This window comes from Nerophis ophidion, linkage group LG24 (genome assembly GCF_033978795.1).
Source record: "Nerophis ophidion isolate RoL-2023_Sa linkage group LG24, RoL_Noph_v1.0, whole genome shotgun sequence".
Taxonomy (NCBI): Eukaryota; Metazoa; Chordata; class Actinopteri; order Syngnathiformes; family Syngnathidae; genus Nerophis; species Nerophis ophidion.
This window is the reverse complement of record NC_084634.1, coordinates 36,235,512-36,259,939: the sequence shown is the minus strand read 5'-3', so window position 1 is coordinate 36,259,939 and position 24,428 is coordinate 36,235,512. Positions and strand designations below refer to the sequence as shown.

Below are 24,428 nucleotides of genomic sequence, written 5' to 3'. Positions count from 1 at the left end.
GCATATTTACATCGAACACAATTTCCCAACTCATATGGAAACGGGGTTCGTAGAAGTTATGTTGTCCAGGGGCTTACAGGGTCTCCCAAGACAAACAGGTAGGTGAGGGATCAGACAAAGAGCAGCTCAAAGACCTTAATGGAAAGCAAAAATCGAGGGCATGGATTTTTTTCGCCTGGACGTGGGTCACCGCGGCTCCCTTATGGATTCAGCCCTGGAGGTGGAACACGATGTCCCTTTGGGGCCCAACCGGGCACAACCCGAAGAGACGTGGGTCCGCCCCCCTGCAGATGGTCTCACCAGCCATAGCAGGGGCCATAGAGGTCGGGTGCGATGTGAGCTGGGCGGCAGCCGAAGTCAGGGCCCTTGGCAGTCTGATTCCTCGGCTACATAAACCAGCTTTTGGGACGTGGAACGTCATCTCTTCGGGAGGGAAGGAGCCAGAGCTGGTGTGTGAGGTGGAAAAGTTCCGGCTAGATATAGTCGGACTCACTTCGGCGCACTGCAAGGCCTCTGGAAAAGTTCTCTTGAGAAGGACTGGACTCTCTTCAAGTCTGGGGTTGCATGCAGCGAGAGGTGACGGGCTGAGGTATCAATTCTTGTTGCCCCTGGTCTTAAGGCTTGCACGTTGGACTTCAACCCAGTGGAGAGGGTAGCTTCCCTCCGCCTTTGGGTGGAGGGGCCGGGTCCTGACCGTTGTTTGTGCTTACGCACCAAACAGTAGTTCAGAGTACCAACCCTTTTTTAATATACCAGAGTACTGAAAAGTGCTCCCTCGGGTGATACCCAAGTCCTGCTGGGGGACTTCAATGCTCATGTTGGCATTGACAATGAAACCTGGAGAGGTGTGATTTGGACGAATGGTTGCACGGATCTGAACCTAAGGGGTGATTTGTTATTGGACTTTTGTGCTCATCACAGATTGTTCATAACAAGGTTGAAACATAAGGGTGTCCATTTGTTGACTTGGCACTAGGACACCCTTGGAGGCAGATCCATGATCGACTTTGTAATTATGGTCTCAAGTTTTGGACACTTGGGTGAAGAGAGGGACGGAATTTTCTACTGATCGCCTTATAAATACACAAATCAGTTAGCTGTGGACCTGAGCTCCGCACCCTCTGCCCAATCAGGATTTGGTATCAGGCAGTAAGTAGGGCTTTCTCGTGTTTCAAGTAATCGAAAGAGGGGTGAAAGTGAGAATTCTGTGTGTTTTGAAAACTGCACAATGGCTAAAATCCAAAAAAGAAATTGTGCTTCAGAAAGAAGGTGCCTTGCCAAAACACTCATTTAAAAAGTCACTGCAATGATATGTAAATCTTTAGAAGACGTGGGTGCCCCAATATAATTTGTTCATCTTACAATAAAATGTGTTTGTACAGTATAGCCTGCTAACAGCCAGATTAGAAAATCGTGGAAAGGATACAAAAAACGTTGACTTGTTTGATTATTCTAGTATTGGAACACAGGAGGGGACTTGTTGCCACAGCCGTACGTGATGCAAGGTTTTCCCAGTCCTCGCCACAGTCTGCTGCACTGGAGTTAAAAACTGTGGCAAAATCACCTACATATAATACACTTCAGTATAAATATCAAGCATCAAATGCATAGGCAAAAAAGTACATTTTTAGTCCTTGCCTTAAACTTTTGATATTGTTGAAATGAAGGCAAAGCCTGAATGGCGACAGATATGAGTATCCACATCCTGTAGCTCAGGGGTCACCAACCTTTTTGAAACCAAGAGCTACTTCTTGGGTACTGATTAATTGCAAAGGGCTACCAGTTTGACACACACTTAAATAAATTGCCAGAAATAGCCAATTCTCTCAATTTACCTTTAATAAATACATCTATATATAAAAAAAATTAGTGTTTCTGTCAATCCGTGGTACATTTTTTTTCCTTTCATGGAAGGTTTTTTTGTAGAGAATGATTGATGAAAAAAACACTGGAACGGTTTAAAAGAGGAGAAAACACGAAAAAAAAATGAAAATTACATTTCGAAACAGTTTATCTTCAATTTCGACTCTTTAAAATTCAACTGAAAAAAATGGAGAAAAACTAGCTAATTTGAATCTTTTAGAAAAAATTGAAAAATGAATTTATGGAACATTAGTAATTTTTCCTAATTAATTTTTGAATTTAGACGACATCTTATAGGTTAAAATACACTTTGAAATACGATTTAAATTTGATTCTACAGATTTTCTAGATTTTTTTTTTTTTAATTTCAATAAGTTTGAAGACGTTTTTCACACATTCGGTTGAAAAAACAGAAGCTAAAATTAAGAATTAAATTAAAATGTATTTATTCTTTACAATAAAGAAAAATACTTGAACATTGATTTAAATTGTCAGGAAAGAAGAGGAAGTAAGTTAAAAGGTATGTGTTTACAAATCCTAAAATCATTTTTAAGGTTGTATTTTTTCTCTAAAATTGTCTGAAAGTTATAAGCAAAGTAAAAAAATAAATGAATTTATTTAAACAAGTAAAAATCAAGTCTTTAAAATATCTTATTGGATTTTCAAATTCTATTTGAGTTTTGTCTTAAAATGAAAAATGTCGAGCAAAGCGAGACCAGCTTACTAGTAAATAAATACAATTAAAAAAATAGAGGCAGCTCACTGGTAAGTGCTGCTATTTGAGCTATTTTTAGAACAGGCCAGCAGGCGACTCATCAGGTCCTTACAGGCAACCTGGTGCCCGCGGGCACTGCGTTGGTGACCCATGATTTAGATAATTGCATGTCAGCCATGAAGCACCAGGTCCAGTTCACTCTGTACACCTCATCTTGGCTATAAATAAAAAGGGCGTACACAAGTTTAATACATGAGGCCCCAGAAGGAAGGCAGAAAAGTAGCTCTAACTGCCACCAAACATGGCTAAGTGCAATAGGTGAGCCATCACACCAACTGGCTTATCTCGTCAAGTTGAGGCCATTTTTGATTCACGCGGTAATTAAGTCAGTCAATTTACACTTCAATCTATTCTTCAAGTGACTGTTTGCAACCCAGACCTTGCACTACTCAGTTCAAGATTTGAGAACCTGTGATTTAAAGAAAAAAAAACTTGCTTTGCATATACAGTGGTACCTTGAAGAGTGATTTAACTGTGGAGAATTATACTTTGAGTTAAAAGCATCTGTCAGTTGGCATTGCTAAAATCATCCGCACAATCTGGGTTTACTATCAAATATAGAAACTATTTTTTTCCAACAATGGGAGCACAAAAGTGGGTGTGAAGGCCGGAATACTAACGAGTCAAAAAAAAACATTTATCCATGAAAATATTGCAGATACTGATTGAAGCAGCTGGAAAGAGTTTTGTAAAAAGGTAAATGCTGTAAAAGCATATTCTGTTTTAAATACATGCAATTTTTGTTAGTTTTTTTAAATAGGCAAGCACCACATGAATTTCAGTGGGACTGATTTAAATAAGCGTTTGAGTCAAGTGCTCCATCACAAAACCAACTCAGATTTGGATTATTGTATAGTTCAGGTACATTACTCAAACTTTGAGATTAGACTCAGGTAAAAATTTCAGAACAGTTGAGGAATGAGTTAGTGACAGTAAAAACAAAAATTGCCCAAAATGAGCTGGAACCTTTGAATTGAGAAATGAAGTCTGCAATAAGACTAAAGGCTTGAACTGGAAATTCAGATATAAGAGCTCAAACGTTAATTGGCATAGTTGAAAGGGTGGTCAAACAGCAATGGCAAAGTTTCGTTTTTAGAATGGAATGTTTGTCACCAACCTTTTTGAAACCAAGCGCTACTTCTTGGGTACTGATTAATGCAAAGGGCTACCAGTTTGATACACAAATAAATTGCCAGAAACAGCCAATTTGCTCAACTTTTAATACATAAATCTATTTTTTTTAAAATGAGGTACATTCTTTTATGGAAGGTTTTTGTAGAGAAATGAAAATGGTTTTAAAGAGAAAACATGAAAAAAATGAATTTAAATTTAGACACATTATCTTCAATTTCAACTTTGAAATTACACCAAAAAAAAAGATTTGAATCTTTGAAAAAATTAGTGTTTATGGATTAGTAAATTTAGAATTTTGATAACATGTTTTAAATGGGATAAAGTCCAATTGGCACTTAGAATGTATAACAATTGGATCGAACTATATATTTCTAAGACAAATTTCTAGCTTTAAGGTTGTTCTCAAATTCTCTGAAAGTTTTAAGAAGCAAAGTAAAAACATAAATTTAAGTGAAAACCAAGTCTTTAATTTTCAAATTTTATGAGTTGTTTGAATTAAAAATGTTGAGCTAAGTGAGAACAGCATACTAGTAAATAAAATTTAAACAGGCAGCTCACTGGTAAGTGCTGCTTTAAGCTATTTTTAGAACAGGCCAGTGGGTGACTCATCTGGTTTTATGGGCTACTTGTGGGCACTGCGTTGGTGACTGCTGGTTTAAGGTCTAGGATGTGTTGATTAAATCTATTAAACTACACAAAATACTTGAGGCCAGATATAACTGTAGTTTAAAACCAGATTGAAAACACTTCAAAAGCAAAGTTCAGTTAAAGACTTTATTCAGAGTTTACTGGTGGCGAAACATAATTGGTCCAGATGAGATTTGTCTATGCTGGTTTGAGTCGGTGCTTCTTTGTGCTGAAAACGAGACAAAACTTTTAGTCAAGAGCATGTTTTGAGTTCAGGCAAGAGTTGTTGTACTTACCCCTTTTCAGTCCTTGGAAGGCAGAGTTACGGGGGTTGGGGTGCTTGCACTGACCTCTGCAGGTACCGTCAGCTTGGCTGTTTTTGTCACAGATCACGGCATCACAGTGGACGTAGATCTGAACAGAGTAGATTTTAGCAACAAGCAATGGGATGTTTTCAAAAGAACCAGGGCATTGACTTTACCTCATTTTTAAGAACCTCGTTGTCTTTGGTAAAGGTGAACATCTTGACAGAGAAGCGTTTGACGTGGGATGGGATGGTGACTCTCTGGTCGGGCATAACAGCATGGAAGAGTGCTACGTAGCTGTCGTCATGGTTACCACAGCTAAACAGTTTGAAACACATTAGTGCAGTGTGGGAAATTAGTAAAGATTATGGATGAGCTTACGTGTTGACAATAATATCCCAGCTGGGTAGAGATGTTCTGTCTGGATGAGCGGTGGCCCAGCAGTTCTCCAAGACAAGCTCCAGGTAAGGATCATCAGTACGCATCAGCTCCACCTCAAAGTACACAGGCTCTCTCAGGTACTTAACGACTGGGTAGTCTTCAGCTTGGTAGAAGCTCTCATAAGATGAATCTGAAAGGATAAGGAGTTCAGAAGCAGTCTTCTTTACAAACATGTGACAGTCTTACCCTGAGCCAGCCTCATTTGCACAGCAAGGAGTCCCAATCCAATCTCAGCTGCGGGGTAAGTGCTGCGAGATTTGTAGCCAAAGCCAACAGTCTTAGTCTCGTTGACAGCATAGTAGCAGGAGATGGATTGTCTATGGGAAAGTAAATAGTTACTTAAAGTCCCAGGTAAGATGATACATGACAGGTTACCTGTACTCAGGATCTACAGGGGATGTGTAGGAGGCGCCTTTGTTGTTGTAATAGAGTCCAATCTCATTTTGGTACAGCATGTAGTTGTCAGAGAACTGGAGGAAACATTCAACTTTCAGGATTTGTGGCCCTTGTTTGTTTATAAAAGATAAATTACCGATCTTGTGGTTCCACAGGAATCGACACCGAAAGAGAAGTAAGCAAAGCGGTCATCGCTGAAGACTGGCTTGCAGGCTTTGTCCTTTAGAGTCAGCCAGTTGGGAATGAGGTTGGGAACAGATTCCACCTTGACAGCCAGTGCAGTCATAGTTCCATTGGGGTGGCACTCTGGACCGGAAAAATAAGTTGCCATTTACCCCACAATACTGACTTAGGCAGAAGGTCTTTAATCTTTACCAATTATGCACACCAAACAATTTTACTGTAGACAGCTCCATTGAATATTTTCAGTAGTCACAATCGTAGCTTTACTAACCAGTTGTCTTCAAAGGAAAGTTGCAGCACAGATAAAGATCACCAAGCACCCAGTTGTTGTTCGGCTCCCAAAGCAGCATGTCAAGTCTGACCCTGACCGCGTCGGATGTAACGTACTGAAATAAGGACAGGTTAGAGAACATGGCCATGGTCTGCATTGAAGTTTGTATCCCGGTCTACCTCGAATGCAGTCACTTTGTCGGCGAAGGGCACCGTGAGGGTGAGGTGGGTCTCATTCTCTTGCAAGTTGTAAGCTGGGGCCAGCTCGGGGGTGATGGTCTGGTAGCCGACAACAGTGTGGAAGTTCTTGCCTTGATTTCCATATTTGACTTGGACATAGAACAGGTGCTGATCACAAGAGCCGGAGATCGTGGGGAGAACTGAGGAAGACAAAAACATTAGTATTGAGTATCGAGACAAACCCATGTCCTAAATACACGAGTTACTTACCAACATCCTTCAGAGAAGCCTGCAGCTTGACAGGGTGAGCAAATAGTGTCTGTTCAGGGTGAACCATGAAGCCAAAGACCAGAGACAGGGTGTAGGTTGTAACCAGGGGCTCAGGGTTCTGCAGATAAGATGAGAATGAGCCATGTTTGTGTACATACTGGGAAAGTGCTTATCTAAACCTACGTGTTTGATGACTTCAGGGACGTCGAAGGGGACTTGCAGAGTGTAGCTCTTAGTGCCACCAGGATGGCTGTGCTCTTGCACGACAAAGCCTCTAGCTTCACATTCTTCTAGAGTCAGGGTGTTCATGGAGAAGGTGATGTTCTTCAGCTCGACGTCATCAAGGAAGGTCCCCACGTTGACATTAAACAACCTCTCCTCAGCATTAGTATCTAAGTTAAAAAGGGGGTTGTTATATGTGCAAACAGGTTGTTAACATAGTGGACTTACAGTCAACAGCTTGGGGAGGCCTGGCCATCAGAGGGGTGGTGATGGGGAACAGAATCTTGTATCTGGTGTCTTCTTGGGTCTTATCCGTGCGCCACAGGACCTCAAGCATGGGTTCCACAGAGTAGGTAATGTGGTATTGGTAATCTGGGGCATGGCTCTGCAATTACAAATTGAGTAAGTCTACAATCTGTAGTCCTGCACAGTCGATGTAGGGAAAAAGCAAACCTTGTTGTAGCCAAGAGGACAACCAACAGGGAGCTCCACGACGATGTGAAAGTCTGTAGCCGACAGAGTGTAGCCCAGAGCGGCCATTTGAGGTCGGTCCAGTCGCTGGCCATTGACGCCCATGTGCATTTCCAGGATTTTAAAGCTGCCGTCCAGAAGGGGAGTCACACGGCGAGGAATGTGCCAAGAGATGGTGTCATCGGTGAAAAGGACGCCGCCTGTTTAAAGAGTCAACCCAAATTGAGCTACAGTTGAGGAAATGTATCCTTGTGTGAAGAAACTCACCAATGGGACAAGCCGCTGCCATGTTTTGCACAGTTAAACCTTGAGGGGTCTTGTGGTAGGTGCTGACCTTCAGGATTTCCATGGGGACTCCAGCCACCTGAAATGGATTAGTGTCAGCCAGGAGGCAACCAACAGACTTAATGCACCACTTACATCCTCAGAGTAGGTCTCTCCTGTGTTGTAGGGGCTTCGCACAACCAGGCGGTTAGACGTGGCCATTGCGCTGTATCCTGCTTGCTGGGCCTCGCCGGTCATCATGACCACCGGCTCTGGGGTGTAGAAGGTCATCTTCCAGATTCCGTGCTCGACAGAGGCCTGGCAAGAACTGGAGTTAATTTCATGAAGTGCATAAAAAACAAACAATTGTCAGTCTACATACAGCCTTGGCGGTGTACTCGTCACCCTTGGGAGATTGAACAGGTGCGACCATGTGATGGGACACCTAAGGACCACAGTTAATTTGATCTCTCCTTAAAGAGAATGGGATGGCAAGCACAAAATGCACATACTTCCATGTAGTTCCTGTCACAAAGAACCTCTCTGGCAGCCCAGCGGGTGTAGTGGCATGTTTGCTTCACGTCATGGGAGACCACATTAGACACGCTCTGGCTGTACATTTGAAGTCGGAGGCCAACATTAAAGGTGGTGTCATCCTGCAAGAAGATTATACCCTTGAAAATGGAGCTTGCAGTAAGCAAGGCACTAAGTCTCAGGTATCTGCAGGAGTTTGCTTGGTTCTACTTTGGACCAAAATGCACTCGTGGATGAAGTTGGTTCCTGCACTGATCTACCGGTTTTAATAGAGCAGCATCATGGCTGTAGCCGGTCAAAAGCTCAGAGGTACGGCTTATTTACTGGGGTGAGTTTTTCCTTGCCCTTATGTGGGCTCTGTACCGCAGCCCTTTAGACACTTGTGATTTAGGGCTCTATAAACATTTCAAGAGACTACCATACCAATAATTATCACACTAGGTGTGGTGAAATTTTCTGCATTTGATCCATCACCCTTTGCAAGGTGAGGAGAGCAGTGAGCAGCACCTGGGAATCATTTTTAGTGATTCAGCTGCCAATTCCAAATCTTAATGCTGAGTGTCAAACAGCGAGGTAAGGTCCCTTTTTATTTTAATAGTCTTTGGTATGACTAAGCTGGGGTTTGAACTCACGACCTACCTGACTCAGGGCGGGGACTAACCACTGAGCAGGGTTAAGTTACACCGGAATATTTTAGTTTTTGCTATTTAATGCTAAATGGCATATCAGTTTTGACTTTGCTTAACTGCCTTTTTTTAATGCAAACACCTGGAATAAAATATATTTTATACAATAGTAAAACATTATCTTAATATGTAAACAAGCCCGTTTTGAGGGTCTTATGCACTCAGGCTTCCATAGCCAAATGTACAGTAAAACTTTTGAAGTAAGAACTTTGAATACTTTCATAGCTACATCAAAAGGGTACTTTACAACTTTCTGAACATTAAAGCAAGAGGTGTACTGCAAAAACTGAAAGCTAGGATTAAAATATCTCAAAGGGTGACATTTGCTTATTTTTGATAAGAATTCTTGCTAAGCAGATTTGATATTTATGTCCTCCTTAATGATCACAGTAAGATAGAGATTTTGTGACCTATTTTGATTAAAACATGCTTGAAACTAGAATATCAACTGATGCAAAGCTGTGTTACTCAAGTATAAAACTGCTTTTTTCCACCCAAACAGGAACAAAGTAAAGATATTAGCACTGCATATGCTTTAAGATTTTTCAACATTGAGCAAAAAGCTTTCTACCAAGAAGAGTGCACTTAGTGAGAATATCCTTTAAAAAAAAAGATTTGGGGTTCATTGAGGTTAGTTAAAATTGACTGATTTTGGAAAGCCAAATTGTTCTGTTCTATTGGCAGATTTGGTTAAAATACCCCTATTTTTTTCCTCGTTTTTGAATACTGCAGTGTGGAGGGGTACTGCATTAAAAATACTAGGCTGTCAGTGATACAGATGTAGCATGTTAGGAGTAATATTAGACACCAAATTGGTGCCGCAAAGCTTTAACATTAGCTAGACCATTTTGTTCAGCATGCCAATCAAAGGCTTTTGTAGTTGCAAGCAATACAATTTTTAACAAAGTGCTGTGTATAAAGCAAACTGCAAAGTACTAGTCGAGATTTTAGAGTTAAGCTGAATCTAACGTCATTAATGGGCCTCCATTTTACAAGCATGCAAAAATGTATAGTGCTGCAGGTATGTTAAAAAGGCTGGACTAATGCGTGCATGTTTTAAGTTGAATCTAGCAGGAAAACTACATATTAACCCAAATGACATACTTTGTTATTCACATAGCAGCCCATCAGCGAGGTGTAGATTCTGGTGTTGCCCCAGGGGTCAGATTCCATGCTGTATCCACATTGAGCAGCCAAGGGGGGTGTGAGCACAATGTGACGGGTGCCATCTGGAACCACAAGTGAGATTCCCCCCCCAAAGAGGTCAGATAGAGTATAAAAATGAACAATACGGAGTTAAAACACTCACTGATTGCCTCTACTTCAAGTTGGTTGCCCACAGCAAGGGCCTCATCCAGTGTTAGTCTCATCACGTTATCCAAGCACTCAGACTTTAATCCTTTGCCTGGTAAAGAACCAAATCTTGGTCAACCAAGGCAACACAACATACTAAGAAAATAAGAGTAAACTTACGTGACTCTGTATTGGCTTTCAAGTTAGGCCAAGCATCAGTCTGAAACACTGCGGCCAGCAGGCTCCATATCAAACTGGAAAAAAGACACATTAGACAAGAAAACATGGCAAGGCAAATAAACACAAAAAACAATGTACTCACATGGTTCCAAGACTCCTCATCCTGCAGTCAGTGGGAGCGAAGCCACACAGACAAAAAAAAAAGGGGCAAGTCACAGAACTCCAAACACTAGCAGAGCTGGGCACAAGAACAGCAGAAAGGCCACCAACTCTGAAGTGAAGTGAAGGGCTGACTGTCTCATTGGAGTCCAAGCACAGCTTTTATACAGCCCTTAATTGCCTCCCACAGGTGAACGCCGTCAGTAATCGTAATCAGCGCACCTGCACGTACACACAAACACACACATGTACACACAAAGGTACACAACGCTTGTCCATGCTGCTTTCTAGTTAAAAAAAAAAACATTACATCATTGCATAAATCGTATGAACAAATAACATATTTTCTTCACATATGTAAAAAGTCGAATCAAATGTTTTCATTATTGAGGTAAACAGAATGGAATTGTTGAGTTTGGTTAAAAAAATAGGCTTGATGGTGATGAGGTGAAAGAAGGATTTAACTGAGCAGCTTCAGAAAAAGTATAAAAATATGATTCTGAAAGATATGAGGATGAGACCGTATATAACTCATAGTTTTTCCATGATCCTTTTAATTTATTCAGTCTGTTGTTTTATTATATCATTGATTGATTGATAACTGTCTTGGTTTTATGCCTTTCTGATCATAGAAATGTATGAAAGAACAAATAAACTATTAAAAGTGTCAACTGTAAGTGGCATATATATATATATATATATATATATGTATGTATATATATATATCCATCCATCCATCCATTTTCTACCGCTTAATCCCTTTTGGGGTCGCGGGGGGCGCTGGCGCCTATCTCAGCTACAATCGGGTGGAAGGCGGGGTACACCCTGGACAAGTCGCCACCTCATCGCAGGGCCTATATATATATATATATATATATATATATATATATATATATATGTATATATATATATATATATATATGTAATAGTGTGATGTTGTTGGGCTATATTATGAACGAGACAGGGTGTTATGATTTATTTTGAAGTATTGGTTTTATTTTGAAGAACCGGATGTCTGGTGGAGGAAGTGACTGCGTTTTTTTCGGATTTTTACTTCCTCTTCTATCGGACTTTTGCTGATGAGGTAATAGTTCTTCATTGCTCTGTGTTTCTTGTGTAAATATTATTTCTAAACTTTCATAACACTTTAAAAGTTAAAGCATTAATGTTGTAGGTATAAGTGATGTGTTGTTTTAAGTGCTTTTTTTATGCACAATTTTGTTAAGTAAGGATTAGAGCGTCAAATGTTTGGTCATAATTACACATGGTAATTACGCAGGTATCACTCCGCCAGAAAAGTAGAGATCTGTGTATGTGTTTCATGTTTCCAACAAAGGTATATGGATTGGTGTATTATTATTATTTTTTGTGATAAAACGTTTTTGTTAATGTAATTTAAATTATTATTTTGTATGAATGAATGTTGTTTACTTCCTCTTTTATCGGACTTTTGCTGATGAGGTATCACTCCGCCAGAAAAGTAGAGACCTGTGTATGTGTATCATGTTTCCAACAAAGCTATGTGGATTTGTGTATTATTATTTTTGTGATAAAACGTTTTTGTTAATGTAATTTAAATTATTATTTTTGTATGAATGAATGTTGTTTACTTCCTCTTTTATCGGATATTTGCTGATGAGGTATCACTCCGCCAGAAAAGTAGAGACCTGTGTATGTGTATCATGTTTCCAACAAAGCTATGTGGATTTGTGTATTATTATTTTTTGTGATAAAACGTTTTTGTTAATGTAATTTAAATTATTATTTTTTTGTATGAATGAATGTTGTTTACTTCCTCTTTTAGCGGACTTTTGCTGATGAGGTATCACTCCGCCAGAAAAGTAGAGACCTGTGTATGTGTTTCATGTTTCCAACAAAGGTATGTGGATTTGTGTATTATTATTTTCTGTGATAAAACGTTTTTGTTAATGTAATTTAAATTATTTTTTTGTATGAATGAATGTTGTTTACTTCCTCTTTTATCGGACTTTTGCTGATGAGGTATCACTCCGCCAGAAAAGTAGAGACCTGTGTATGTGTTTCATGTTTCCAACAAAGGTATGTGGATTTGTGTATTATTATTTTTTGTGATAAAACGTTTTTGTTAATGTAATTTAAATTATTATTTTTTGTATGAATGAATGTTGTTTACTTCCTCTTTTATCTGACTTTTGCTGATGAGGTATCACTCCGCCAGAAAAGTAGAGACCTGTGTATGTGTTTCATGTTTCCAACAAAGGTATGTGGATTTGTGTATAATTATTTTTTGTGATAAAACGTTTTTGTTAATGTAATTTAAATTATTATTTTTTGTATGAATGAATGTTGTTTACTTCCTCTTTTATCGGACTTTTGCTGATAGGGTATCACTCCGCCAGAAAAGTAGAGACCTGTGTATGTGTATCATGTTTCCAACAAAGGTGTCCAATTAATGATGAAACGACAGAATGGTGGAGTGTCTCCTACTTAAAAAACTACACAACGCAGAATAAGACTCACTACATATATATATATATATATATATATGCATGTTCATGAAAGGAATAAAAAAGAAATGATCCATCCATCCATTTTTCTACCGCTTATTCCCTTTTGGAGTCGCGCTGGCGCCTATCTCAGCTACAATCGGGCGGAAGGCAGGGTACACCCTGGACAAGTTGCCACCTCATCGCAGGGCCAACACAGATAGACAGACAACTTTCACACTCACATTCACACACTAGGGCCAATTTAGTGTTGCCAATCCCTTTACTATTAAAAAAATATTAAATTATTAATATTTCCTCTTAATCCTCATGGGTGCTGTTTTTGTCATTTAAATTTGTTTTGTATTTATTATGTTCATTGCTGTTCGTGTAAAAAAAACAAGGTTACTGCCAAGAAAAAGACAATTGTCCATTAAATATGTTGTGTGACATCTTATTTTGTCATTATGCTTTTACACTTGATACCTCCGCCAAGGCTGTTTTGTTCTTTATTTCCACCGAGTCCATTATTTTTTAAACACCCCAATATTTAGTTAAACTTTTTATAGACATTTTTTTGTTTCATTGTTTTAATACATGATGAACCTTTTACATTTTCACGTCAATCCAACTTTTTAAAATACTTTCTTCCATATATTTTACTTTAACGTTATTGTTCAATCATCGGCCAGTTAATCAGTCTTGATGGCGAAATTTTTTTTAAATTACTTTTAAGATTTTTTTTTAATTTTAAAGAATTTTAAGAACTGGCTCCACCTCACAGGATGTTGAATGGGAATTACAGGAAGTGGAATTAAATGAATTGCAATTTGGTTAAATTCCTTCCAGCCAATACCAGGTGTAATGTATCATGTTAAACAAAAGTTTGGTTAAATACTAAAAATACTTGACAAACATTATAATTCAACAAAAAATATCTCTATTTTGTATTTTTCCACCATTTTCCATAATTGGAAATACAACAAATGGATTGATCTGTTTGATAGAATATGCTTCAATAATTGTTAACAAACATCTGCTGTGATTAAAACATGCACATGAGGTTCATAGTAGTAATCCATCCATCCATTTTCTACCGCTTGTCCCATTCAGGGTCGCTGGAGCCTATCTCAGCTGCATTCGGGCGGAAGGCGGTGTACACCCTGGACAAGTCGCCACCTTATCAGAGGGCCAACACAAATAGACAACATTCACACTCACATTCACAAACTAGGGCAGATGTAATATTTTATCGAAATATAAAACATGAATGTACGGAATTTACGGTAAAGCATGATTCTAGAATACAGCAAAATTATTGTTTGAAATTGTAGCTTCTGTTGTCCACCACGATAATTATGAATGGAATTAGATTGGAACTTGGGAGACATTCTCGATTCAATTCAGGTTTCTATGCTGCAAATTCCTATTATCCTTGAGTGAAATGGGCTGATACCAGCACCGATACCAATCCCATGTATTAACTGTACATTTTTCAATGTATCCATCCATCTCTCATTCCATTTTCTACCCCTTGTCCCTTTTGGGGTCGCTGTAGCCTATCTCAGCTGCATTCGGGCGGTAGGTAGGGTACACCCTGGACAAGTCGCCACCTCATCGCAGGGCCAACACAGATGTTGAGTGATATTGGCAGTTTATTATCAGAACTATATTTAAACCAGGTCCTAATTCTCCTCCTCAGTGTGTAATATGTAATATTTTTTCCCTTGGCCTCAATCCTGTTCTGTCTCCCTGTATTGTTTGTCTGATCTTGAATGGGATTGTGCTGAAAATGAGAATTTCCCCTCGGGAATTAATATAGTATTTCTGATTCTGATGTTCAGCCTTGTCCTTCAGTGATAATGTTACTTGATAATGGAGGTGATTACCACTATCTTAGGAGGAGTGGTCGATTCGTACGGCTGTTTTGCAAGTTGAAAGCAAAAATGCAGTTCTAAATGTCTCCACTAGATGTCGCAATAGCATTTCTTTGTATCCTTGTCGATGACGCTAAATACGTAAAACAAAACAAAAACACATTAGTGCAGCAATTGAGGAAAATGAGCAAACCACATAAATAACATCCTGTAATTTGATTTTGATATTATTTTTTTAATCTTGACAGATCAGGGGTGTCAAACTCAAATACAGGGTGGGCCCAAATTTAACAAATTAACTTTTTAATAGGACCTAAACAAGTTTTGCAATGAATATTGAACAAGCAAAGCTTATGTTACTTTATAGTGACATGCAAAATCGAGTTTCAAATAATAATAATAATTAAAAAATATCAATGATAGATGGATAGATAGTACTTTATTGATTCCTTCAGGAGAGTTCCTTCAGGAAAATTAAAATTCCAGCAGCAGTGTAGAGTTGAGATCAATTTAAAAAAAAAAAAAAGTAAATAATGGGGGTTTAAAAGGAAACAAAATAGAGAAATATTACAAAAAGAATAAAAACAATGGGAATAACAATATAACAGCAAAATAAGAATATAACAAGACAAAGTAGGCAGTAGTGACCATGTTATGAAAACGTATTGCACTGTTAATGTTTTGCATCCCCTGTCATCCTAATACACCCCACCCCCCCGTCCCAGAGAGGAGTTGTACAGTCTAATGGCGTGTGGGACAAAGGAGTTTTTGAGTCTATTAGTCCTGCACTTGGGATGAAGCAGTCTAGCACTGAACAGCCTCCTCTGGCTACTGATAACACTATGCAGAGGGTGACTGGCATCATCCAGGATGCTCACTAGTTTGTCAACAGTCCTCTTCTCTGCCACTGTCACCAGTGAGTCCAGTTTCATTCCGATTGTAGAACCGGCCCGCCTGATCAGTTTCTCAAGTCTGGAGCTGTCCTTCTTAGATGTACTGCCCCCCCAGCACACTACCATGTAGAACAGAACACTGGCAACCACAGACTGGTAGTACATCCACAGGAGTTTTCTACAAATGTTGAAGGAGTGCAGTCTCCTGAGGAAGTACAGCCTGCTCTGTCCTTTCTTGTACTGGTGGTCCGTGTTAATGGCATATCAAATAAAATTTGAATAAAAATGTAATGGCTCTTTTCTATTTGCAGCCCTCTGAGGTAGGTATCAAAATAAACTTTTTCCAAAGGCTAATAATACATTTGAAAATAAAATAATAATGAATGAATCAAACATTCAAGTAGCCAGAGAAAGGGCAAGAATAAAAACATTGATTATTGCTCAGTTTGCTAAACTGATTTGCTTTAACACTGAATATAAAACAAGCAACGCATATATAACTTAACTGTGCAAAATCAACTTTCCAAAAACAAACAAAAGAACATCAATGTCATATTAAATAAAATGAAAATAAAAGAAATGGTGGTAGCGGCGGGGGGGGCTATAGTGTAGCGTCCCAGAAGAGTTAGTGCTGCAAGGGGTTCAGGGTATTTGTTCTGTTGTGTTTATGTTGCGAATGTTCTCCCGAAATGTGTTTGTCATTCTTGTTTGGTGTGGGCTCACAATGTGGCACATATTTGTAACAGTATTAAAGTTGTTTACACGGCCACCTTCAGTATGGGTGTTGACCAAGTATGACTTGCATTCATTGCGGTGCGTAAAAGCCGCATATATTATGTGACTGGGCTGGCACGCTGTTTGTAGGGAGGAAAAAAGGACATGACGACAGGCTGTAGAGTACGATAAAGGCAGGGTCCTCAATATTGTTGTCCGGGTGGAAATCGGGAGAAACTGGGGAGAATGGTTGTCCCCGGGAGATTTTCGAGAGGGGCACTGAAATTCGGGAGTCTTCTGGGAAAATCGGCAGTGTTGACAAGTAAGAGTATTAGCGGTGAATGCGGTGTTACAGCGGCACCACTGCTGTATAATACAGGAGGGCCAGCTCTAATGTTAATTTGATATTGCCTCAGGGGCCAAATTATATTAAACGGCGGGCCAAATTTGGCCCGCGGGCCAGAGTTTGACACCCATGTGATAGATTGAAAATTAACACCAACGAGTTGACTGATGAACATTATCACATCATTTATTCAGAAGGACAGTAAATGTAAAAAAAAAGAACAACATTATAATTTGTACATTATTAGATTGTGCTTGTTTTATTTTTAACAAACAAAAAAATACAATTTGAAGTTGTCTTTATTTTTAAGTAATTGTGTCGTGTTTTTGCCAGTCCGGTAGATTAAAAATGAGTTTGACACCCCTGATATAAATGTTCTAGAATTGTGTTTGTCTTTATAGGTGCTCTGTGATCGACTGGGATAGTCTCCTGCCTATTACGATGACGGATGTGTTTACCTACACAAGCAGCGTGTGAGTTTACAAATTCCCCAGCCAGATACATTTAGACTGCAGTTTCGCACACAGTTGTCAATATCCTCGTTTTATTTTGTCCCGTTGGTCCAGGAGCGTGCGTTGAAGACCAACTTTGGCATCTTCGAAATCTTCTTTGAGCTTTAAAGCTTGCTGGAAGTCCCGAATGGCGTTGTCAAAGAAACCTGTAAGACATTTAAATGAAAGATGATGAGTTGTTACACTTAGCAGACACTAAGTCTACATAGGATGTTGATTAGTACACTTTTGCAACCTTCTTGGAGCCAAAGCACATTTTTTGCGTTGAATAAATCCGGAGGCACACCATCAACAGACATCATTAAAAAACTAAACTGAGTTGACAGTAAAAAGTCGTTGCTGCAATTGTTGGATTTGACTTTAAAGCATAACCAAGCATGCATCACTATAGCTCTTGTCTCAAAGTAGGTGACTTATTTTGAGTTTGTTGCTGTTTTCCTGTGTGTAGTGATTTAGTTCTTGTCTTGCGCTCCTGTTTTGGTGGCTTTTTCTCTTTTTTTGGTATTTTCTTGTAGCAGTTTCATGTCTTCCTTTGAGCAATATTCCCCGCATCTACTTTGTTTTAGCAGTCAAGAATATTTCAGTTGTTTTTATCCTTCTTTTGTGGGGACATTGTTGATTGTCATGTCCTGTTCGGATGTACTTTGTGGACACCGTCTTTGCTCCACAGTAAGTCTTTGCTGTCGTCCAGCATTCTGTTTTTGTTTACTTTGTTGCCAGTTCAGTTTTAGTCTCGTTTTGCATAGCTTTCCTTAAGCTTTGATGCCTTTTCTTAGGGACTCACCTTTTGTTTATTTTTGGTTTAAGCATTAGATACCTTTTTACCTGCACCCTGCCTCCCGCTGTTTCCGACATCTAAAAAGCAATTAGCTACCGGCTGCCACCTACTGATATGGAAGAGTATTACAAGGTTACTCTGCCGAGCTTTAGACAGCACCGACACTCAACAACAACACATCATTTGCAGACTATAATTACTGGTTTGCAAAAAATATTATTAACCCAAATAGGTAGACTGCTCATACGTCCTCTTTTCCCCGGACATGTCCTCTTTTGCAGGGCTGTCCGGGTGGAGTTTATTAAATGCCTCAAATGTCTGGCATTTTGAGTTAGGGTTGCGTTCAGGGTTAAGAAGGGGTTAAATACAAAATAAATTGTGAAGGTGTGCGTATGCAGCAGCATTCATGAGGGTGGGGCAGAGACAGAGAAAGCGAGAGAGTTGTGATAAACGCGCCGTCAGGCTCTGCTTTTTAATTGATAGATCTATCAGATTTAATTTTTTATTATCTATAGCAGGGGTGCCATTTGAGGCCCACAGCTAATGTTTTAAAGGCCCAAGGCACATTCTAAAAATACTATTAAAATAAACAAAAACATAACAAAAGTGAAATAAAAAAGCCTAAAGGTAAAATGTAATATATAAAAAGTTGCAATGTTGACTAATAAAACAAAGCTGTTTTTTTCTTTCAAACGGTCATTGCTCAAAACATAATATTGAATCAAAATCAATGTTATTATGAATTATTGACCCATCCAAGGTTCCCATTACATCACATCAAATATTCCACGAAGAAAAATATTTTTGGTGGAAGATTTTGCACATTTTGTGTTTGCCATTAAAAACATAGTTTTGTTTGACAAAAATGGGCAGAAAACAAACAAACACAAAAACAACATAAAAAAACAAACTAAAACATTTTGAAATGAGGGATAGATCTGAAGTTGATGTAAACTCCGGAGATTTAAGCGTTAGATATAAAATATATTTTTGCCCTGGCACGCCATTATCATTTCATGACCCAAGCAAAACACTTTTTACACTTTTATACTGAAATAAAAACACCTACAATTTATTAAATAAATACATAAAAAAACTACCAGCAGCAGTAAAGTTTAGATCCATGAAGGAAAGAATAAAAGTGAATGAATGTTTATAACTGAATACATTTACATCCATCCATTTTTCTACCGTTGTCCCTTTTGGGTCGCGGGTGGGTCGCTGTAGCCTATCTCAGCTGCATTCGGGCGGAAGGCGGGGAACACCCAGGACAAGTCACCACCTCATCACAGGGCCAACACAGATAGACAGACAACATTCACACACTTGGGCCCATTTAGTCCCCAGGTGCATGTTTTTGGGGGTGGGAAGAAGCCGGGGTACCCGGAGGGAACCCACGCAGTCACGGGGAGAACATGCAAACTCCACACAGAAAGATCCCGAGCCTGGGATTGAACCCAGGACTACTCAGGACCTTCGTATTGTGAGGCAGATGCACTAACCCCTCTTCCACCGTGGTGCCCATACGTTCACATATGTATCCAAATTTGTTTTCTTTTTTTATATGTATTTTTTAATGATTTAAGTAACGTTTATGACAACCTTTTTTTCCAAAAACACAATATAGAATGTGAGATATAACAAGATAATGCATACATTTATCATTTGTTTTCAAAACGCTTACAAAAAAGTGGGACCCCAAATTTTGGGGGGGGGGGGGGAATTCCTAGCGCAAACACTGCTGTCAACAGAGGAGAAAAATGGTTTTAAAGGCCTAAAGCCACTACTAGCGACCACGCAGTCTGATAGTTTATATATTAATGATGAAATATTAACATTGCAACACATGCCAATATGGCCGGTTTAGTTTACTAAATTACAATTTTAAATTTCCCGCCAAGTATCCTGTTGAAAACGTCGCAGAATGATGACGCGTGCACGTGACCTCACTGGTGGTAGCGGACATGTTCTTCCAGCACCGCTCACAGCTAAAAGTAGTCTGTTTTTATCGCATAATTACACAGTATTCTGGACTTCTGTGTTGCTGAATCTTTTGCAATTCGTTCAATTAATAATGGAGACTACAAAGAAGAAAGATGTTGGTGGAAAGCGGTGTATTGCAGCCGACTGTACCAACACAAACACAGCCGGTGTTTCTTTGTTTGTTGTGAAGCTTTAATATGGAACAGAGCGGTCAGGCGAACATGGTTCTCTACCACATGTCAACCGGCAGGTTTCGGTGAGAAAATTGTGGTATTAAGTCGGCTCTTACCGTAGACATGAGAAGAGCTCGTGTCGTTCCTCCTGCACCTGTCAAAGAGGCAGCTGCGACTTTCTTGGGTCCTCCGTGGCTTCCCTCAGAGACACTGGTGGCCACCACACTCCGACTTTTAGATATGACTATAATCTCACTAAAACACTTGTAACACAATAAGTAGATAAGGAATTTTCCAGAAATATCCTAGTAAATGTGTCTAATAACATCTGAATTGCTCCCACTGCCCTCGTCTTTTTTTTCCCTTCTAGTCCTTCACTCTCACTATCCTCATCCACAAATGTTTCATCCTCGCTCAAACTAATGGGGAAATTGTCGCTTTCTTGGTCCGAATCGCTCTTGCTGCTGGTGGCCATGATTGTAAACAATGTGAGGAAGTGAAGGCCCTACAACCCGTGACGTCATGCGCACATTGTCTGCTACTTCCGGTACAGGCAAGGCTTTTTTATTAGCGACCAAAAGTTGAGAACTTTATCGTGGATGTTCTCTACTAAATCCTTGCAGCAAAAATATGGCAATATCGTGAAATTATCAAGTATGACACATAGAATGGACCTGCTATCCCCGTTTAAATAAGAAAATCTCATTTCAGTAGGCCTTTAAATAAATATATTATTTATAAAGCAAGTTTGAGTATCATTGGCAAATGTTCACCTAATCCCGGCCTTGGCACGCATATATGTGTCCTCTTTTTTGGAATTTTAGAATATGGTCAGTCTACAATAGTGTGAAATTAGACTCCAGCGACCCCGAATGGTACAAGCTGTAAAAAATGGATGGATGGATAGATAATCTTGAAAAACACAAAGGTCAACTTTTTATTTACCAAGAATTTCTCAACCATTTTAAGATACCTGTGACTCCCAAACAATTTGCCATTGTATTTGATGCCATTCCAACAGGTGTTATTATGTTGTACAGGGCTTACACACCTCATCTTTCTGCTGTAAAAATTGTGAATGATCCACTTGACACTCCTGTGGGGAAACTTTGCTTTGATCAGAAAAATAACAGTAAAATCCGCAGCTTATTCCAAAATGATTGTGTGTCTGTCTCCTATGTAATTGCCCTCTGGAATAATGTTGTAAATGACATCTGTTGGGTCAAAACATGGTCCCTTCCTAACAGGTATTTACTTACCAACAAAGTCAAAAGGATATCCTTTAAAATCATTCATGGTTATTACCCTGTAAAGACTGTAATGGTTAGATACAAGACGGACATTGATGTTACCTGCACCTGCAAGTAACATGCATCCAGAGACTGTTAACCACTTGTTTTGGACTTGTGAAAACACTCCATCACTATGGCAGGGCATCTGTCGCTTCATCCTGGACAATATTCATGACAAATTTGTGCTTTTCTTTAAATATGTGATTTTTGGTTTTACACTGTATGAACAACAATTTAAAAAGGAATTCCACCTTTGCAACCTCATACTTTAAAACGCTCTCTACCTCTAACAACAAAAAAGCTGTGAAAACGATGATGCTGTGTTCCAAATTTAACTTAAAACATTTGTACGCACGTACGACACTTAAGACCTACAGTACATCTGGATGTGGAATGAAACTATGGAATGGATTAAGCAAAGCAATCAAACAATGTACTAATATGATCCACTTCAAGAAACTCTTCAAATTTATTGTTTACAAAGTGCAAAAAAGAAGAATCATGATAAACATTCTGAATTTATACACCCATTCATTCTTTTATTCTCAAAATAATCCTACTTATCTCATCGTATGGAATAAAACTTCCAAAAATTATTTATTTTTATTTAATTACTTATGGAGTATATTGTGAACACATTGAGAACAGGAAGTGAACAATAGTTTTAGCAACTGTTATGTAAAAGAAAAGGGGTAGGATTAAATAAGCTGTGCTTCTTCCTACTCCTTTTCGAACATGTTGAAAAGAGAAACTGGAAATTGTGATGTATCATGTTGTATGCTTGCATGTTCCAAATAAACTCATACTCAAATTTAAGTTATTTAATGAATCTGAATGAGCCTGTGGCTTTGCACCTGGATTATTATATATATATATTTTTTTTGTATTCTATTTTGTTACATTGGTTGGCGGACGAGAGGGGAGTCGGCTCCCTTGGTTGCTTTGTTGGGTCTGCTCCTGTCTCTGGCCATGCTCCCTCCACCCCAGCGGACGATGGCATGGAACACCGCGGAGGCCACAACAGTGTATATGTTTATTTTACTTTTTATTCATAGCTGTATGTAGAAGTAGCTGGTTGCATCAGCTCTGCTCTTTAATGTTCTATAATGTTTGATGTTGTAAGAGGGATGTCTACTATGGCTATGAGTTGTGTTTTTCCCCTCTCCAGGGGCCCAGACTTAGACCGTTTTTTATTTTATTTTAATCTTTTTTTTTTTTTCTCCGATTCCCCCCCACTTGTTTACCTGTATCTCACCTTTTTTGTAAGGGGCGCCGGAAGTTGGCAGACGCGACCTGTTCTGTCTCCCTGTAATGTTTGTCTGGTCTTGAATGGGATTGTGCAGAACATTTTAATTTCCCCTCGGGATTAATAAAGTATGTCTGATTCTGATTGAATTTACAACCTCCATGCGCTGTTTTGTGCCGTTTTTATGTTTTGTAATGTTGTTGAACTATTTTGTTTATTGTTTCTCATCTGTTTGTTATTGTTAAAATGTATAAACATTTAAAAACACATGATTAGTACACACACAGCGCCATCTAGCGGCCCATAGGAACAAGTCCTCATGACAGTAAACCGGATGTGCTTCATTTTCTTACCTAATCTATAGTGTATTAGTCCTCTGTTGTAGAAGGGTACTTCAAACTGTCCGTCAGCCTGTATCGCTGCGGTGTAATCCTCCATAGCTTCGTTAAAGTCCACTCTAAAGTATTTAATTTGTCCACGGTTGTTGTAAGCAGTCGCCAAATAAGCGGCGTCACATTCCCTGTGAACACAACATGACACCGTTTTATTTTCAATTAACTCGCTTAGTTCTTACATTCAGACGACAAGAACAACAACCTGGATTGTGCACAGGCTGGAATAAATATGTTGTAAAGCTCCTCTGCCCGTTTGAAGTTCTGTTTGTCGAATTCAAAGTTGGCTGCTCGGAATGTTTTTAAATGCTCCTCCGCCATTTTAGCAAAAAAAAAAAAAAAAAAGGACGGAAGTTACGTCACTGTGCCATGCGTCACTAGACCGGAAATACGTTTTTTGTTTATATTCAGAGACTCATTTCTTTTCCTGCATTATTAATTCAACAATGTTAATGTAAATTAAAAAAAATGATAGGAAAGCCGCCAAGTTATTATTTGCCAGCGGTTGTTACCAAATAACACAACATGACGCGGTTTTATTTTCAATTAGCTTGCTTAGTTACCTCATTCAGACAATATACAAACTGGAACGTGAGCAGGATGGGAATAAATATGTTTTAAAGCTTGAAGTTCTGTTTTTCAAATTCAACTTTGGCAGCCCGGAATATTTTTAAATGTCTCTCCGTCATTTTGGGCAAAAAAAACAAAAACGGAAGTGACGTCATAGTACTATGTTAAACAATTGGGTGCCGTTAATGGTATAAACCGGAAACACTTTTTTTGTTTATATTCACAAACTATTTTCTTTTTCTGCATTAATAATTTAACAATGTTACTTAAATAAAAAAACAAATTTAAATGATAGGAAAGCTCTCAAGTTATTTATTGCCAGCGGTTGTTGCCAAATAACACAACATGACGCTGTTTTATTTCCATTCAGCTTGCTTAGTTACCACATTCAGACAAAAAAAGAAAAAAAACCTAAAATGTGAGCAGGACTGTTTTTTGAATTCAAGGTTGGCAGCCCGGAATATTTTTAAATGCTTCTTTACCATGAATTGATTAAAGTGAACCCTGACTTAAACAAGTTGAAAACCGTTTTTGGGTGTTACCATTTAGTGGCCAATTGTACGGAATATGTACTGAACTGTGCAATCTACTAATAAAAGTTTCAATCAATCAATCAAAAGCCATTTCGACAAAAAAAAAAAAATACGGAAGTGACGTCACAGTACTATGCTACACAAGTGGGCGCAGTTAATAGTATAAACCGGAAACACTTTTTTTGTTTATATTCACAAACTATTTTCTTTTTCTGCATTAATAATCTAACAATGTTAATTAAATTAAAAAAATAATCAAATGATAGGAAAGCTCACAAGTTATTATTTGCCAGCGGTTGTTGCCAAATAACACAACATGACGCGGTTTTATTTCCAATTCATTCATTCATTCATTTTTTTAATTTATCTCCTTCATTCATGTGCATTTTGATCGATACACA

General features: G+C 38.8%; 2 protein-coding genes and 1 long non-coding RNA gene across 4 annotated transcripts; 1 reads left to right on the top strand and 2 right to left on the bottom strand.

Moving 5' to 3' along the window:
• Positions 1-4,532: 4,532 nt before the first annotated feature.
• Positions 4,533-10,405, bottom strand: LOC133541945 (zona pellucida sperm-binding protein 2-like). The gene is made up of 21 exons (XM_061885682.1): positions 10,237-10,405; positions 10,095-10,168; positions 9,931-10,026; positions 9,726-9,850; positions 7,914-8,057; positions 7,784-7,846; positions 7,558-7,719; positions 7,405-7,501; positions 7,120-7,337; positions 6,895-7,051; positions 6,628-6,836; positions 6,445-6,562; positions 6,175-6,374; positions 5,996-6,110; positions 5,678-5,847; positions 5,521-5,615; positions 5,332-5,462; positions 5,086-5,275; positions 4,881-5,022; positions 4,696-4,813; positions 4,533-4,628 (listed from the first exon to the last, which is right to left on the bottom strand). Exons 1-21 carry the CDS (start codon positions 10,254-10,256, stop codon positions 4,558-4,560), a joined length of 2,715 nt encoding a protein of 904 aa, XP_061741666.1. The 5' UTR covers positions 10,257-10,405; the 3' UTR covers positions 4,533-4,557.
• Positions 10,406-11,327: 922 nt separating this feature from the next.
• On the top strand, positions 11,328-22,719 carry LOC133541947 (uncharacterized). 2 transcript variants are annotated; one of them, XR_009804017.1, is made up of 3 exons: positions 11,328-12,132; positions 12,255-12,492; positions 13,832-22,719. It is a non-coding gene; the product is annotated as an uncharacterized LOC133541947 (long non-coding RNA). The 2 variants fall into 2 exon arrangements; XR_009804016.1 differs by having other exon boundaries at positions 11,328-12,492.
• On the bottom strand, positions 16,714-23,263 carry ttc32 (tetratricopeptide repeat domain 32). Its single transcript, XM_061885683.1, has 3 exons — positions 23,130-23,263; positions 22,886-23,052; positions 16,714-17,206 (listed from the first exon to the last, which is right to left on the bottom strand). Exons 1-3 carry the CDS (start codon positions 23,243-23,245, stop codon positions 17,079-17,081), a joined length of 411 nt encoding a protein of 136 aa, XP_061741667.1. The 5' UTR covers positions 23,246-23,263; the 3' UTR covers positions 16,714-17,078.
• Between the last annotated feature and the right edge of the window lie 1,165 nt (positions 23,264-24,428).